The following is a 17,716-nucleotide window of genomic DNA, read 5'->3' as shown; positions in this document are numbered from 1 at the left end:
GCGCTGAACTCCATGGATCCGAATGTCTTGATGCACGCACATATACACACACGCAAAGTTCACAATTATAATCGCTAAGGCGCGTTAAACTGAGCTATTGGCGGTAAATAAGGGATACTTGCGGAGGTGAAGCGGCACGCGTCCTCCTCCCGTCACCGTCCATGACTCACTGCGATGAAAATTCGAGTTTCCGTAAAATGTATATAATTTTTTCATCTCTAATCGTCTTCAATCAACTCTAATTAACTCAAATAATCTGTAATCATCTCTGAAAATCTCTAATCATCTCTATGTCATCTCTAATCAACTAATCAGCCATAAAATTTTCGTCTTTAATCAACTCTAATCAACTCAAATAATCTGTAATCATCTCTAAAAATCTCTAATCATCTCTAATCAACTAATCAGCCATAAAATTTTCGTCTTTAATCAACTCTAATCAACTCAAATAATCTGTAATCATCTCTGAAAATCTCTTATCATCTCAAATCAGCTTTAATCAACTCTAAAAAGCTCTAATCATCCTTATGTCATCTCTATTCAACTAACCCGCTAAAAAAGTTTCGTCTCTAATCAGTTTTCCATACAATTCATAGGACATTCTTTTTGTAGCTTAAATAGCAATATTGGGTTACTGGGTACATGCTTTCTCTCTTTTCTTTCTTTATTTGTGAAATGTGAACTTTATTATTTTGTTGCATTGAGAATTTCCGTAAAAAATATATATAGGCCTACACATTTCACCTCTAATCAACTTTCCATGCAATTCAAAGGACATTCTTTTTGTAGTTTAGCAATATTGGGTTAGTTTAATGACCCTGGTGGTAATTTGACCCTTCTTCTGTACCATGAACCTAGGAAACACATATTTGACAAGGCTTACGTAGGAGTTTTGGGCATTTCCAGGGGTAGTTTAATGACCCTGGTGGTAGTTTGACCCTTCTTCTGTACCATGAACCTAGGAAACACATATTTGACAAGGCTTTCATAGGAGTTTATAGGGCGTTTCCAGGGGTAGTTTTATGACCCTGGTGGTAGTTTGACCCTCCTTCTGTACCATGAACCTAGGAAACACATATTTGACAAGGCTTTCATAGGAGTTTATAGGGCGTTTCCAGGGGTAGTTTTATGACCCTGGTGGTAGTTTGACCCTCCTTCTGTACCATGAACCTAGGAAACGCAAATATAACAAGGCTTTCATAGGAGTTTGGGGCATTTCCAGGGGTAGTTTTCTTCATTGAATTGTAGCAGCCACTTTTTGTTCCATTCCTGTAGCTTGGTGATGTCTTCTGGTAGGAAATCTGCAGTCAAAGGGGTTAATTCAAACTCTTAACTCAATCACACACCTGGCTCACTGAGGGAAGTTCAAGACACAGGGATGACAATAAACAGATTAAGAAAAGCAACATTTTATTGATGAGTACACCTGCTTGTTGCACCCGTCCAAGTACATGGTATTAAAACAAAACTAAAAATGTAGATTAAAATATTAGCAAGTCAGTGTTTAAAACCATCACAATACTTTAAAAGAACAGCTCCAAAAGTTTCAGGCAATACTTGTGTTAAAAAATGGCAAGTTAGTGAATTTACCCTCAACCCGGTAGCAGCGACGGGCCAAATTTGTGGCTTTACCGTGTAGCAACGACGGGCCAAATTTGTGGCTTTACCATGTAGCAGCGATGGGCCAAATTTGTGCCATGATATAAACCCCAAAAAATAGATGATACATAAACTGATCAGAAATGCTTTGATATGTATTATGAAATGGTTTGTGTGAGGGGTGATTTTTTCTCAATTTTCTCGCTTAGAGGGACCGTTAAGAAACATGATCCCCGCTGCTACCGGGTTAAAATATTATACCAAAAACTATAAATAAGAAATGTGTTGACGCTTTGGTTTGTTTAGTGATAGTAATGAACCCTGGCTTATTATGCTTATAACACACCCTACGGGACACCAGTATTACCAGCTCGGGTTCACATAGCAATCACATTCTTAACCCGGCAGCAGCGACGGGCCAAATTTGTGGCTTTACCGCGTACCAGCGACAAGCCTCATTATTGCCTTGACATAACCCAAAAAAATAGAGGATGCATACACTGATCACAAATGCATTGATATCTGTTATTTAGTGATATGCGTGAGTGATAATTTTTTCTCATTAATTCGCTTAGAAGGACCTTTAAGAAACATGATCCCCGCAGCTACCGGGTTAAAACAAAACACTCTTCATGGAAAAATTTCACGACCGCCCAACGAACCATGATTTAGCCTCCCTCTGTAAACACACCCGTACAGCTCAAAATCTCCACAAATAAAATTACCGCAGACTAAACTAAACTTATACCCATTCGTCTTAGTTTAACGCTAAAATAACACAAACCTCTAACGTCACTCAATTTAGTTTCCTGGTAAAATAACATAAAACAGGCATATGAATTTACTTTTCAGCTAATATAACACAAGCTTACATGTTCACTTCTTTTCTTCTTCTTTTAGCTTAACATCCTAATTTTCCTTTATGGGGTCGGACAGGCTATGAGTCTCTCCCAATCTTGATGATCATACTCTCTCTCCTCCCTGGTGTTCATTCTTCTCATATCATCAACACGATCTTACATATTCACTTATTTTCTTCTTCTTTTCGCTTAATGTCCTTATCTTCCTTCATGGGGTTGGACAGGCTATGAGTCTCTCCCACTCTTAAAAAATCATACTCTCTCTCCTCCCTGGCGTTCATCCTTCTCATGTCTTCCTCAACACAAACTTATATATTCACTTATTTTCTTTTTCTTTTTGCTTAATGTCCTTATCTTCCTTTATGGGGTTGGACAGGCTATGAGTCTCTCCCACTCTCTCTCCTCCCTGGCGTTCATCCTTCTCACGTCTTCCTCAACACAAACTTACAGTCACTTAACACAGTGTTACGCTAATATACATAACACAAACTCATACCCATTCCATTTAGTTTTAAGCTAGAATAACACAAAACTTATACCTCACCTCAATTTTCCTAGCTATATTTTTAAGGTGCACTGGCTAGGATGACACATACAAACCGATGAATGTATCCTACCTACTTTATATCCTATGTAAGGCCCTTGTGAGGTGGTTCGAGCCAGCGCCGCAAAATAGGAGAGTCTGCCCACCTTCACAGACCCATGTTGTCACTAAAAGACCTGCGTGAAATTGAAATAGATGCCGATACGAGTGTTTTTCATTCTCTGGGTACTTATAAGAGACCTTAACCATACCTAGAACACAAAAAACACGGCTTTATCAGAATCAATTTGTATTTTATGTTGTATGTTGTTGTTGGTAGTGGTAGTAGTTGTTGTTACTGTTTTTTCCCTCTAAAACTCTCGCTAAAAACTTCTACCAGTGTTTTTTTTTTCTTTTTTTTTTCCCCTTTTTCAAGCAACTCTTTTGACAACAACAAGGCGTCCGTGATGAAGCTGGCCACTCTCCTCTTCTCTGGCTCTGGGTTTAGTGCGCCACGAACCACCATTTAGTTTAGTTTCTTTGGGATAAAAACACACGACAGGCTGATTCTGGGAGTGCTCAAATTACCCTAAACTTTACATTCAAACTGAACTGTTCTCTCAACTTCACACACGCTAAATTTTTCCTTGCTAACTTCACGTTTCCTCCTCACAAATGAAGACTTCCACTTGTACATCTGTGTGGCATAAGCAAGATCAGTCGTGCTTGAGTGTAACATTAACATCGCTTTATATTAACTCAAGACTTTACATACAAACTTTATATTTCCTCCAAATTTCAGTATGTTTTGAGATATTTGAAATGGTTGCGGAGTCAAGAAAAAACACCTTCCTGCTCTTCATTATTGCACTTATTCATCATTCTATAAAAACACATGCGAGACTGATTCAGAGTAAAGTCATCCCTCAAATAGTACGGTTTCCAATAGTTCGGTTTTGGTTTTACGTAGATTTTCGTAGAAGATATTTTTAAGAGTTTTTGAATTTCCCGACAAGCAGGAAATTTAAAAATCCTAAAAGATCTTCTACGACAATCCGTATAAAACCGAAACTGAACTATTGGAGACTGTACTATTTGAGGGACGACTGTATGTTCAAATGTTACCAGATGAAACAATTAACAACTTGACCGTTCACTTAAAACTAATCTTCCAAACCTTCTTTTTTTGTGTGTTTCTTCTTTTTCTTGTGTGTGTATTCAAACCCCATGTTATCTTTTACAAATCTAGGCTTTACGCTCAAACTATTATGCTTTTTTTTTATTTTTTTTAGGCATTCTTTAGTTTTTTGGGGGACTTTGTTTTCAAGGCTTTTTTTTTGGTTGTTTTTCTGCCCTTGAGTTTGTTTATTTATTTGTTTTTGGGGGGATTATTTTATTTTCTGGGCCTCTGTGTTTGTTTGTTTGTTTGCCCTTGAGTCCGTTTCTTTCCCGTAAAAAAATATTCGCTCAACTCGACTTTCCATCTTTACGTTCTTTTCCACTTGGAAACTTTTACTTCTTCCCTTCAACAATCACAACTTTTTACATTTTCTCCGATTACAAACTTTTCTCTTAATCCTCCTCCCTTTCTTCTTAATCCTCTTCTAAATCTCTTGATGCTCTTCCTCCTCCTTGCAAACCACCTGTAAACCTCTTAATCATCTTCTAAAACACATAATCCTTTTCCATTTCCTCTTAATCTTCTTAATCTTAATCTTAATCTTCTTCTGTCACAAATCACAACTTTTCACATTTTTTTCCTCTAACAAACTTTACTTTTTCCGTCACAAATCACAACTTTTTATTTTTTTCCTATTACTACAAACTCTACTTTTTCTCTCACAAATCACAACTATTTACTTTTTTCCTATTACAAACTTTACTTCTTCCTTTCAACAAATCACAACTTTTAACATTTTTTTCCTCTAACAAACTCTACTTTTTCCCTCACAAATCACAACTATTTACTTTTTTCCTATTACAAATTCTACCTTTCCACACAAATCACAACTTTTTATATTTTTTCCTCTAACAAACTTTACTTTTCCCTTCAATAATCAAAACTTTTTACATTTTTTTCATATCACAAACTATTTTTTCATCACAAATCACAACTTTTTTACATTTTTTCCTATTACAAACTTTAACTTTCCCTCACAAATCACAACTTTTCACATTTTTTTCCTCTAACAAACTTTACTTTTTCCCTCACAGATCACAACTTTTTTATATTTTTTCCTATTACAAACTCCACTTTTTCCCTCACAGATCATAACTTTTTTGATATTTTTCCTATTACACTCTACTTTTTCCCTTCAACAAATCACAACTTTACACATTTTTTTCCTCTAACAAACTCTACCTTTTCCCTCACATATCACAACTATTTACTTTTTTCCCATTACAAACTCTACTTTTTCCCTCACAGATCACAACTTTTTTTTATTTTTTCCTATTATAAACTTTACCTTTCCCCTTCAACAAGTCACAACTTTCACACACTCATTCACGAACCATAAAATCCCTTTGTGCAGGTTTTTTGAGACACGGCTAAGCGATTACGACTAAAAACAAACAATTAAAAAAAAATGCAAAAAAAGAGGTTACGTCTAATCATACTTAATTATCAACTATCATTTTTTTTGCTGCGTTTTCTGATATATTTTTCCCCGTGAGTTGTGCAGGAAGTGTGCTTTATTTATATTGTGTCTGTCCCCGCCACCACCATCACCGTGATCGAGTACAAGTGCAGATAGAAATGTTATCACTACTCCACCTAACTCAGCGATCTGAAACGGCATCTCTTTCCTGCATGCCAAATCTCGTCTACCGTTTCTTCCTTCTGAATGTCTAGTCTCCTGTCCTATGCTTCCTTTCTTTCTCATTCCACACTTTTGTCTTTTCTGAATGTCTAGTTTTGTATCTCATTTCTCTCTTCCTTCCTCACACTCAACACTTTCAGTTTTCTTTGTTTTCTCTATGCCAAATTTCATCTACCGTTTCTTCTTTCTGAATGTCTAATCTCCTTTCCGAATCTTCCTTTCTTTCCCACTCTACACTTCCATATTTTTGTCTCATTTCTCTCTTCCTTCCTCTTTCTTTCTCCTTCCTTACTTCCATCTCCCATTTTCCTTTTCCTTCCTCACATTCCACTCTTCCATTTTTTTCTTCTCTCTCTTACTTGCTAATCTCTCACTCACCCTTTCATCCCTCATTTTCCTCTCCCTCACCTTCTCTGTATCCTAAATTTTGTCTACCTCCTACAAGATCATCCCTCCCTTCCCTCTTCCTTCTGTACGCTCCACCTTTCCTCACCACGTGGCCTGCCATGTGGAGGGAGGGCAGAGTTCGAGCTTAGAGTAAGGTGGATCAATACTTCTGTCTGCACTTGTATGGGATTAAGAAAAGTTTACCTGCAGAATGGTACTAGCGACTACAACGTGAATTCATCTTAACACTACTGTACTTTTTTATATTGATGCCTTGCCTTCGTTTCCACTGTGGGCGAGCTTACAAAATGAGGTACAAATGCGATTCTCAGTTAACCTCCAAAATGGGTAGTATTTGCAACGATCTACAATGTGTGTTCATTTTAAAACTACTGCACTTTTATTGATGCCTTGCCTTCGCTTCCACTGTGGGCGAGCTTACAAAATGAGGTACAAATGCGATTCTCAGTTAACCTCCAAAATGGGTAGTATTTGCAATGATCTACAATGTGTGTTCATTTTAAAACTACTGCACTTTTTTATATTGATGCCTTGCCTTCGCTTCCACTGTGGGCGAGCTTACAAAATGAGGTACAAATGCGATTCTCAGTTAACCTCCAAAATGGGTAGTATTTGCAACAATCTACAATGTGTGTTCATTTTAAAACTACTGCACTTTTATTGATGCCTTGCCTTCGCTTCCACTGTGGGCAAGCTTACAAAATGAGGTACAAATGCGATTCTCAGTTACCTCCAGAATGGGCACTTGCAACCATCTACAACATGCGTTCATTTTAAAACTACGTACAACACTTTTTTCATATCGTTGCAGACCTTCATTTCCACGGTATTCGAGCTTACAAAACAAGATACAAAAGTGGTTCTTGAGGCATAAAATATTCTCAAACATTCCATACTAAAAACAGCTCTCACTTAGTTCACTACCTTCGTAAACAAACTCCCCAAGTCAATTTACAGTTTCCAGACAGATTTTGGTCTATACAGCCGTCCCTCAAATAGTACAGTTTCCAATGATTCGGTTTCGGTTTTATGTGGATTTTCACAGAAGATTTTTTTAGGGTTTTTGAATTTCCCTACGAGCAGGAAACTTAAAAATCCTAAAAAGATCTTCCTTGACAATCCGTGAGAAAAACGAAACCTAACTATTGGAAACCGTACTATTTGAGGGACGACTGAACTGTAGTTGCCTTTGTCATTCTAGGGCTGTGTTTTAAAATTCCCTTAACTTTTCCACCTACATCACAAGCCGAGGGTTACAATATATTTTCCTATCTTCATTATTGCACGTTTTTTTATATGCACCTGTTTTCAGCTCTTCATTTTCCTTCCCTTAGTTAAGAAATGTTTGAAATGGTTGCCGGGGTGAGAATATTATCCTATCCTCATTATTGCACTTCCTACGTTAAAAACTCGACTCTGTTCACATGTTGGACACTTCTCCGTAAAAACATTTGAGTGGCGGGCTTTTTTTTTTCACATTTGTTACCTTTTCTTATGCCCTTGAATGGACTCATCTGCTGTAAAAAAAAAGATAAATAAATAAAAAAATTAAAAAATACGACTCCTTCATGACGGACAAGGTTAGAATCATCTTTTATATGTGTTCTTTCTTTTCCAGGTCTATAAAAAAATATTTGTGTCAGTTGTAATGCATTTTAACTTATTCAAAAATTTATTCACATGTTCTTGGACAGTTCTCCCTAAAAATTACAACTCCTTCATGACGGACAAGGTTATAATCATCTTTTATGCATTCTTTCTTTTCTAGGTCTATAAAAAATATTTGTGTTAGTTGTAACGCATTTTAACTTGGTTCTCACATTAAAACTCAAATATTTCTCCCTAAAAATGTTTCTCATTCATCACGGACAAGTTTAAAATCATCTTTCATATGTAATTCTTCCTTTCCCAGGTTTTAAAAATATTTATGTCAATTTTAACACATTTCAACTTGGTTCTCACATTAAAACTCAAATATTTCTCCCTAAAAATGCTTCTCCTTCATCACGGACAAGTTTTAAATCACCTTCCATATTTAATTCTTTCTTTTCCAGGTTTTTTTTAAATATTTATATCAGTTTTAACACATTTTAACTTGGTTCTCACATTAAAACTCAAATATTTCTCCCTAATAATGCTTCTCCATCACGGAAAAGTTTAAAATCATCTTCCATATGTAATTCTTTCTTTTCCAGGTTGATAAAAAAATATGCATGTCAGTTTTAACACATTTTAACTTGGTTCTCACATTAAAACTCAAACATTTCTCCCTAAAAATGCTTCTCATTCATCACGGACAAGTTTAAAATCATCTTTCATATGTAATTCTTTCTTTTCCAGGTTTCTAAAAATATTCATGTCAGTTTTAACACATTTTAACTTGGTTCTCACATTAAAACTCAACTTCATTCACACATTCTTCGATAATTCTCCCTAAAAATGCAGCTACTTCATGTCGGACAAGTTAAAATCACCTTCTATATGCAATTCTTTCTTTCGTAAGTTTCTAAAAATATTCATGTCAGGTCCAATGCATTTTAACTTGGTTTCAAAATTCCTTTTTCACACTTGGGCAATTCTTAAAGATCCAGCTCCGTCACCCCTTCATCAGTTTCCATGCAAAATACTATCTGGATAATCTTACATATGCAAAACTCTCTCATAAGCTTCCCATGTAAAACTTCAAAACGATCTTACGGATGAGAGATATTTTGAGAATCTTACATATGCAAAACTCTCTCATAAGCTTCCCATGTAAAACTTCTAGGCAATCTTGTGTATGAAAGTCTTGCGGATGAGAGATATTTGGAGAATCTTACATATACAAAACTCTCTCTCATAAGCTTCCCATGTAAAACTTTTCAGCAGTCTTGCATATGAAAGTCTTGCGGATGAGAGATATTTGGAGAATCTTACATATACAAAACTCTCTCATAAGCTTCCCATGTAAAACTTCTCGGCAATCTTGCATATGAAAGTCTTGCGGATGAGAGATATTTGGAGAATCCTACATATACAAAACTCTCTCATAAGTTTCCCATGTGAAATTTCTCGGCAATCTTGCGTATGAAAGTCTTGCGTGCTCTGGTCTTCCTTTGAGTCTCGGCAGTTAACGACATATCAAAATTTCCATCAGCATCTCCTTGAACGCCTAACAGCTACGTCAATTAATATCAAGTCAACCCACGCATGTATCCTCCCATATATATAAAATCCTGCTAAAACCTTTACTAAACCCCTTACAAAGTCACTGACACACACACGCACACACACACACATTAGAAGAGGAGAAGGAGGAGACAGAGGAAAAGGAGGAGGAGGAAGAGGGAAATGAGAGCTTACCCATTAAAGAAAAAATATGAAAACAGATAAAAAAATAGACATAGAGATAGACAGATAGAAAAATAGATACAGATAATAGAATGGAAGAAAGAAATTAATAAAACACACACACACAATAGATTAGAGAGATAGAAAAAGATAGAAAAAAATAGAAGGAAAAAGAAATTAAAAAAACAACACACACAATAGATTAGATAGATAGAAAAAGACAGAAAAAAGAATCGAAGAAAGAAAGAAAGAAATGAAAAAAAAATAGATTAGATAGATAGAAGAAGAAAAACAGACATAGACATAAGAATGGAAAGACGAAAGAATGGAACACCCACACCCACACCCACGTACACACCCCACCCCCTACACCCTACATACAAACGGCCGCCTCGAGGTACAAACCCACCGCCATCGAGGGGGAGCAACAACAACAACAGTGGTAATAACAACAACACCGGCAGCAGCGTCCGCCCTCACTGCCGGCCGCGGGTGGGAGTCAGCTGATCCGCATGTCGTCGTAGTGGCCGCTGGACGGAGCTTGTCTGGGGGGAAAGGGGGGGGAGAGAAAGGTTGGGTTATGTTGCTATGTGTCAGTGTAATTCTGTCAACATGCATGCATACATACATACATACATACATCATGCATACTTACACACTCAATATCATACATGTTCTCCTCTCAGTCATATACATTTCATACAGACAGACACATACATAAGGGAGAGTATATGAGGCTGTATACTTATTTAATTGGAGAATACAGTATTGGTTGCCTTTAAAGAACCAGGGATCTTGGGTCCCTTTCACACGAACGGCTTCTGCCGCTCCGGCACGTGCCGGACGGTTTAGCTTTACACTGACTCTTACGGGTGCATTCACACGAAGCCAGAATGGCAGGACTGCTGCTCCGGCAGCCACACCCTGCCAGACTGCCAGCAAGACCGCAGTGGCAGAAATGCCACACAGCAGTTTCGGTGGTCATGTGTTGCTATGGGCGCCTTCACACATCTGGCGTTTGCGAAAAGCTGGTATGCACTATATTTTCCATCTTATGAACTTTCAATTGATGTATATTGAAAATGTAAGTGTCTTACATATTAATTCTGTATACCTCGGTACAACAAACATCTGCATTTAAATTTCAGGGTTATGGCTAATCAAAAATTATCACGACACGGAGCTGCTGATCTCCAAGATTGAAAGACGGCCTTGTTTGTGGGATCCCTCAAGAGAAGATTACAAATATGACTGAAGGAGATACCGAAGCGGATGCGGCAGACACCGCACTTGACCGTAGATGTCCAGGTGCCATGCGGCTGCCGCTCATCTGAGCGGCAGAAACCGTTCGTGTGAAAGGGGCCTTATAAAGTTCATACATATATAGTCCCTTCTCATAGTTTCCCTCCCTTCATCTCATACATACATACATACACACATACATACTCACATAAAGAAGAGATTATTTTATGTCTTCACTGAAGTAGATCCAAAAAATAAAGAGGGAAGAGGAACAAAGGAAAAATATAATCACTCATTCTTTTCCTTAACTCATTATTTCATTATTTTCCAGCTGTGGGTTTGTCTTGCATTCTTACGCCTTAAATGTTTGGTCAGTCTTACATGCTGAGGGTAAGACAAGATGCAGTGGTTAGGTTGGTAAGGTAAGGTAAGGTAAGGCAAGGCAAGGCAAGGAGGAAACTGGGTATATTTTCTTTTCCTCTCTCTTTCTTTCCTTTAAACACACATACACACACACAGGCAGAGACATGAGGTAAGGTAAGGTAAGTTAAGGTAAGGTAAGGTAAGGTAAGACAAAATGAAAGTGAGGAAAGTGGGTATACAATTTTCCCTCTCCCTCTTTCCCTCTCTCTTTCAAACACACACACACACACACACACAGGCAGACATGAGGTAAGGCAGAGTAAGGTAAGGTAAGGTCAGCTAAGGTAAGACAAAATGAAAGGGAGGAAAGTGGATTTACAGTTTTTCCTCTCCCTCTTTCTTTCTTTCCTTTAAACACACACACACAGGCAGAGGAATGGGGTAGGGTAAGGTAGGGTGAGGTAAGGCAAGGTAAGGTAAGGGGCCAACATAACACGGGTAAATCAGAGCAGGGCACACACCAGAGCTGGGCATCGCTAACGAATCTGAACTTCCGCTATCACAAATCTGCTAACTTATTCCGTAGCTTTTGCAATCGCAATTCTGCAAATTTCAAGATTTAGTTTAAATTGCAATCGCAAATCCACTATCACAAATAGCTACACAGTATTTGCAGTCTTCCGCCACAAAACTTGACACCATAAACACAAACCACAAATAAAAATTATATTATCAATGGTTCTCAAATCTCTTGTCACTCTATTTGCGATGTAATGCTGTAGCTTGGCATCCAAAGCTTCAATATTTTGTTTTTTTTAAAGACCTGGAGTATAAAGAAAACTATTTTTACAAGACCAGCATTGACCATACATACACTACTGCCTTCAAGTATGGACGATTTGTAATCATACTAATTAATTTATAATAATTTGATAAGCATCTATTTTAAACTTATTTTTAATGAGAAGGACCAAAGGAAGTTCACCAGTGTGAGTGTCACAACTAAATACATATTCATACGTGATGTCTCCTTCAAAATACTTATAGTAATGTTTATAATAAGATCCCCTGAGAGGTTTATGTGAATATGCTTTTTGTAAAAAGTGGAAAAGGCAACAACTAAAAAAAGATTTGAGGTTAATCAGTTTTTATTTTAACATTATTGAAGAAGCTATCAGATTGAGGCTGTCCGGGCTGGCTCCTCCACATGTTAGCGGAGGTTAGCGGAAGTAATACCACAAACGCTAAGCCGTAAATTAGCGACCTTTTTGTTGCAAACGCAAATCCACAAATGAAATGGAACTTCCGCTATTGCAGATTTGTGGACTAATTAGCGGAAGTTCCCAGCACTGGTACACACACACACACACACACAGGCAGACTGGCAAAGGGTAGGCAGGTAAGGTAAGGAAGGAAGGATGGAAGGAAGGAAAGGAGGGAGGGAGGGAAAGGAAGGAAGGAAGGAAGGAAGGAAGGAAAGAAAGAGAGGAAGGAAGGAGGGAAGGAAGGAAGGATAGGAATGAAAGAAAGAAAGGAGGGATGGAGGGATGGAAGGAAGGAAGGATGGAAGGAAACATAAGAACGTAAGGAGTCTGCAAGAGGCGGGAAAGAAAGGAAGGAAAGAGGGACGGAAGGAAGGAAAAAAAGAAAGAAAGAAAGAAAGAAAGAAAGGTAAATAGGTAGGAATATAGGTCAGCATAACAGGGCAGGTCAAAGCAGGCCAATCATAGCCGGGCAGGGCAGGGCATGGCGGAGCAGAGCCTGGCGGGTACTAACCATGCAGGGTGGCGGACACGGGCACACAGCGGCTAGTAATCATAGAACTCGCTGAAAGGAACACAGAAAATAAGGACGAGGTTAATGCCGGGTTAGGTTAGGTTAGGTTAGGTTAGGTTAGGTTAGGTTAGGGGGGGCGCTGTTTATTGAGGGGGAATGGAGGGGTGCAGATGCTGTTGTTGTTGTTGGTGGTGGTAGTGGTGGTGGTGGTGGTGTATGTTACTATTGGGTTAGGTTAGGTTAGGTTAGGTTAGGTTAGGTTAGGTTAGGGGGGGGCGCTCTTTATTGAGGGGGAATGGAGGGGTGCGGATGCTGTTGTTTTTGTTGTTGTTGTTGTTGGTAGTGGTGGTGGTGGTGTATGTTACTATTGGGTTAGGTTAGGTTAGGTTAGGTTAGGTTAGGTTAGGTTGATGCTGTTGTTGTTGTTGTTGTTGGTAGTGGTGGTGGTGGTGTATGTTACTATTGGGTTAGGTTAGGTTAGGTTAGGTTAGGTTAGGGGGGGGCACTGTTTATTGAGGGGGAATGGAGGGGTGCAGATGCTGTTGTTGTTGTTGTTGTTGTTGGTAGTGGTGGTGGTGTATGTTACTATTGGGTTAGGTTAGGTTAGGTTAGGTTAGGTTAGGTTAGGGAATGGAGGGGTGCGGATGCTGTTGTTGTTGTTGTTGTTGTTGTTGTTGTTGGTAGTGGTGGTGGTGGTGTGTGTTACTATTGGGTTAGGTTAGGTTAGGTTAGGTTAGGTTAGGGGGCGCCGTTTATTGAGGGGGAATGGAGGGGTGCGGATGCTGTTGTTGTTGTTGTTGTTGTTGTTGTTGTTGATAGTGGTGGTGGTGGTGTATGTTGCTATTGGGTTAGGTTAGGTTAGGTTAGGTTAGGTCAGGTTAGGTTAGGTTAGGGGGGGTGCCATTTACTGAGGGGGAATGGAGGGATGTGGGTGTTGTTGTTGTTGTTGTTGTTGTTGTTGGTGGTGGTGGTGGTGGTGGTGGTGGTATTTTTCTGGAGTATTATTATTTATTTATTTATTTTTTTTTTTTTTGAGGGGGAATGGAGGGGTACTGTTGTTGTTGTTGTTGCTGTTTTTCTGGAGTATTATTGTTGTTATTGTTGTTGTTGTTTTTATGTTGCTATTAGGTTAGGTTAGGTTAGGTTAGGTTAGGTTAGGGAGACTCCATTATTTTTTGGGGGTGGGGAAGGGTTGTTGTTGTTGTTGTTGTTGTTGTTGTTGTTGTTGTTTTGTGGAGTGATATTACTATTGTTGTAGTCATTGTTAAGGGTAATTTTTTTATGCTCTTGCAATGGAATATTTTAGTTAAGAAGTATTGCTGTTGTTGTTATTACGTTTTTGTTGTTGCTGCTGTTGTTGGTGGTTGTGGTGAATTCATGGTTTGTGTTGTGGTGCTTTTCTTAGGTTCGGGAGCTGAGGTTTCGGAGGAGCAAAATCAATCAATAAGAAAGTAAATCAAAAGAAACACATCTACACAACCAACATTTCCAAACACTCACAATCAACTCTATCATGTATATCACAACTACTAGCTAAATACAATCAACTTCATTCAACAATCTGCCACTGACTCTGAGGTTTCGAAGGAGCAAAATCAATCAATAAGAAAGTAAATCAAAAGAAACACATCTACACAACCAACATTTCCAAACACTCACAATCAATTCTATCATGTATATCACAACTAGCTAAATACAATCAACTTCATTCAACAATCTGCCACTGACTCTGAGGTTTCGAAGGAGCAAAATCAATCAATAAGAAAGTAAATCATAAGAAACACATCTACACAACCAACATTTCCAAACACTCACAATCAATTCTATCATGTATGTCACAACTAGGTAAATACAATCAACTTCATTCAACAATCTGCCACTGACTCTGAGGTTTCGAAGGAGCAAAATCAATCAATAAGAAAGCTACATAACCAACATTTCCAAACACTCACAATCAATTCTAACATGTATATCACAACTAGGTAAATACAATCAACTTCATTCAACAATCTGCCACTGACTCTGAGGTTTCGAAGGAGCAAAATCAATCAATATGAAAGCTACATAACCAACATTTGCAAACACTCACGATCAACTTCATCCAACAATCCACCACTGACTCTGAGGTTTCGGAGGAGCAAAATCAATGAGGAGGTAAATGAAAAGTAACACATCTACATATCCAGCATAACACTTGCGATCAACTGCATTCAACAATCTGACACTGGCTCACACTCTAGAGGCCATATTACAAGTCGAATCCGAGAGGTTTTGGGTCCCTACAGAGTTCAGTTTAGGGGCCGTATTACAAGTCAAATCCGAGAAGTTTTGGGTCCCTACAGAGTTCAGTTTAGGGGCCGTATTACAAGTCGAGTCCGAGAAGTTTCAGGTCCCTACAGAGTAACTCATCCCGAACTCTGTAGGGACCCGAAACTTCATGGATTTGACTTGTAATACGGCCCCTAAACTGATGGAAAAAGACAAACTTCTAATAAGGCTGAAACATCTCGGTTGCTCCCATCAACTCCTTCTCTTACACTAATAATACTAAGATACAATAACACTTACAATACTTATAATACTTAAAATCATAATACTGAGCTGTTAAGGGAAGGTTTAGCAATGAGAACTGACATCAAACTGAGAGACTTTTCATCTACAGAACACACTCCAAGAAGGGACACTACTACTACTACTACTACTACTACTACTACCACTACTACTACTACTACTACCAAGTCACTACAAATACCATGAATAATGAGGAGGTATAGAATGATAGAGGAAGGAAACTGACCACATAGATACAAAAAACAACATGAACATTAAGTAGTCTAGCCATGACGAAGGTTAACGAGGTAAGTCAGGATAATCAGGTAAATCCAGGTAATGAGGTTAATTAGGGTAACGAGGGTGTCGGAAAAGAGGTCAGGCTGCCGGCCCTCACCTGTTGCCCACGTTGCTGCCCATCTGTGAGCGGCGCGTGGAGGCCTGGCGCTGGCGGGCCATGAACGAGTGGCCGCCCTGGTCCACCGTGGAGAGCCGCTGACTGATCATCTGGCGGTGCATCTGCATACCCTGAGGGGGGACGGAGAGGGGTGAGGATGGTGGTGGTGGTGGTTTAGATATAGATATACTACGCATCCTTTTACGCACCACAAACGCATCCATTTCCACATACAAACATCCATTTCCACACATAAACCTAGTAATTTCTACACACAAACATCCATTTCCACACACAAACATCCATTTCCACATAAACACAGTCATTTCCACACACAAACACATCCATTTACACACCACAAACACATCCATTTACGCACCACAAACACATCCATTTACGCACCACACACACACACACACACACACACACACACACACAAGCACATCCATTTACACACACACACACACCAAGGAGTAGGGATGGCAGTGGTGGTGCTGGTAGTTTAGATATAGATATACAGTCACCTCTTGATTAACATCAGGGTTACGTTCCTGGAGATGTTGTGTTATTTAAAATCGAGTTATTTAAACATAATTTCCCCATAAGAAACAATAGTAATAGGGGGGTTATGTTCCTGGACACTGGGAAAGTCGGCTTATTTTGGAGATTTTGTTACTCTAACCTTAAAAACACATTATTAATACATTAGTAGGTCACAAAAACATTCACACACACACACACACAAAAGCACATCCATTTACACACACACACACACACACACACACACACACACACACACACCAAAAGAAATATAGAGGTTTGGAACAGACTAAGTGAGGATGTAGTATCAGCGAAGAGTGTGCAGAACCTTAAGGAAAAGTTGGACAAATACAGATACGGAGACGGGACCACATGAGCGTAACCCCAGGCCCTGTAAAACAACTAGGTAAATAAAAACACACACACACACACAAACACATCCATTTACGCACACAAACACACACTCACCACAAACACATTAATTTAACACACACACACACACATCACAAACACATTCATTTACACACACACACACACACTCACCAGGTTGTAGAAGGCAGTGGTGATTAGCTTCTCCTCCATGTCCCTGACCATCTTGCTCTTTTCCGTTTCACGCTGCAAGGAGAAATAAGACAAACATCCACTTAACCTGCCACCTCCACACGGTCCTCCAAACACCTATCCCCTATTCCTCGATAACACTCAGCTGTCACCTTCTTCTACAGTAAACATTATCGGTCTGTCCTTAACTATCCACCACAGAGACAAAGAAAGACCTGAAAGTGTATGTTACCAGGCTACCAGTGAAGGCCAAATCTGTGCCAATCGCAGCGGACGGGTTAGCCCTGCCTCACCTCCATGTTCTCAATGATGCGCTCCTTCTCCTGGATGGCGGAGCGGAGGTGTGAGACGTCCGGCACCAGGGCAGGGTTGTGCTTGGGGTCCAGGGTCTTGATGACGGACTTGGCCTTCCCGAGGTATTTCTTGTAGCGTTCCTCCATGGCCTCCATTTCACCCTCTTTCTTGGTGAGCGACTCCTCCAGCCCGGACACCTTCTCCCCTACGGAATGTACGGGTGAGGCTTTTGTATGTGTGTGTGAGTGTGTGTAGATGTATGCCTTTGTTTATTTATTATTTTTGGGGGTATATATTAATTTGTGTTAGTGTGAGGCTTTTGTATGTGTGTGTGTGTGTGTGTGAGTGTGTTAGTGTGTGTAGATGTATCCCATTGTTTACAGTATTTATTATTTGGGGGTAGGGTAAGTTCACCAATTAGTACGCAAAAAAACTTACCTTTTGTATTAAT

At 39.1% G+C, this 17,716-nt stretch overlaps 1 protein-coding gene across 7 annotated transcripts in view; it reads right to left on the bottom strand.

The window, feature by feature from the left end:
- Positions 1-1,397: 1,397 nt before the first annotated feature.
- The window catches only part of LOC126984615 (protein Hook homolog 3-like), a 111,594-nt gene continuing 95,275 nt past the window's right edge, over positions 1,398-17,716 (bottom strand). The window contains exons 14-19 of one of the 7 annotated variants that reach the window (XR_007737137.1): positions 17,265-17,470; positions 16,954-17,025; positions 15,871-16,001; positions 14,259-14,337; positions 12,924-12,974; positions 1,398-10,087 (exon numbers count right to left, since the gene is read on the bottom strand). Coding sequence is in view for 2 of the 7 variants with exons in the window: in XM_050838406.1 (XP_050694363.1) it covers positions 10,042-10,087; positions 15,871-16,001; positions 16,954-17,025; positions 17,265-17,470 (455 nt within the window). In the remaining 5 variants the exon portion in view is untranslated. The remainder of the gene's footprint in view (positions 10,088-12,923; positions 12,975-14,258; positions 14,338-15,870; positions 16,002-16,953; positions 17,026-17,264; positions 17,471-17,716) is intronic. The other 6 variants (XR_007737136.1, XR_007737132.1, XR_007737135.1 and 3 more) reach the window with 6 other exon arrangements.

The sequence above is a fragment of the Eriocheir sinensis genome, chromosome 57 (assembly GCF_024679095.1).
Source record: "Eriocheir sinensis breed Jianghai 21 chromosome 57, ASM2467909v1, whole genome shotgun sequence".
Taxonomy (NCBI): domain Eukaryota; kingdom Metazoa; phylum Arthropoda; class Malacostraca; order Decapoda; family Varunidae; genus Eriocheir; species Eriocheir sinensis.
The sequence above is the reverse complement of the archived record's forward strand: the minus strand, read 5'-3'. Positions and strand labels throughout refer to the sequence as shown.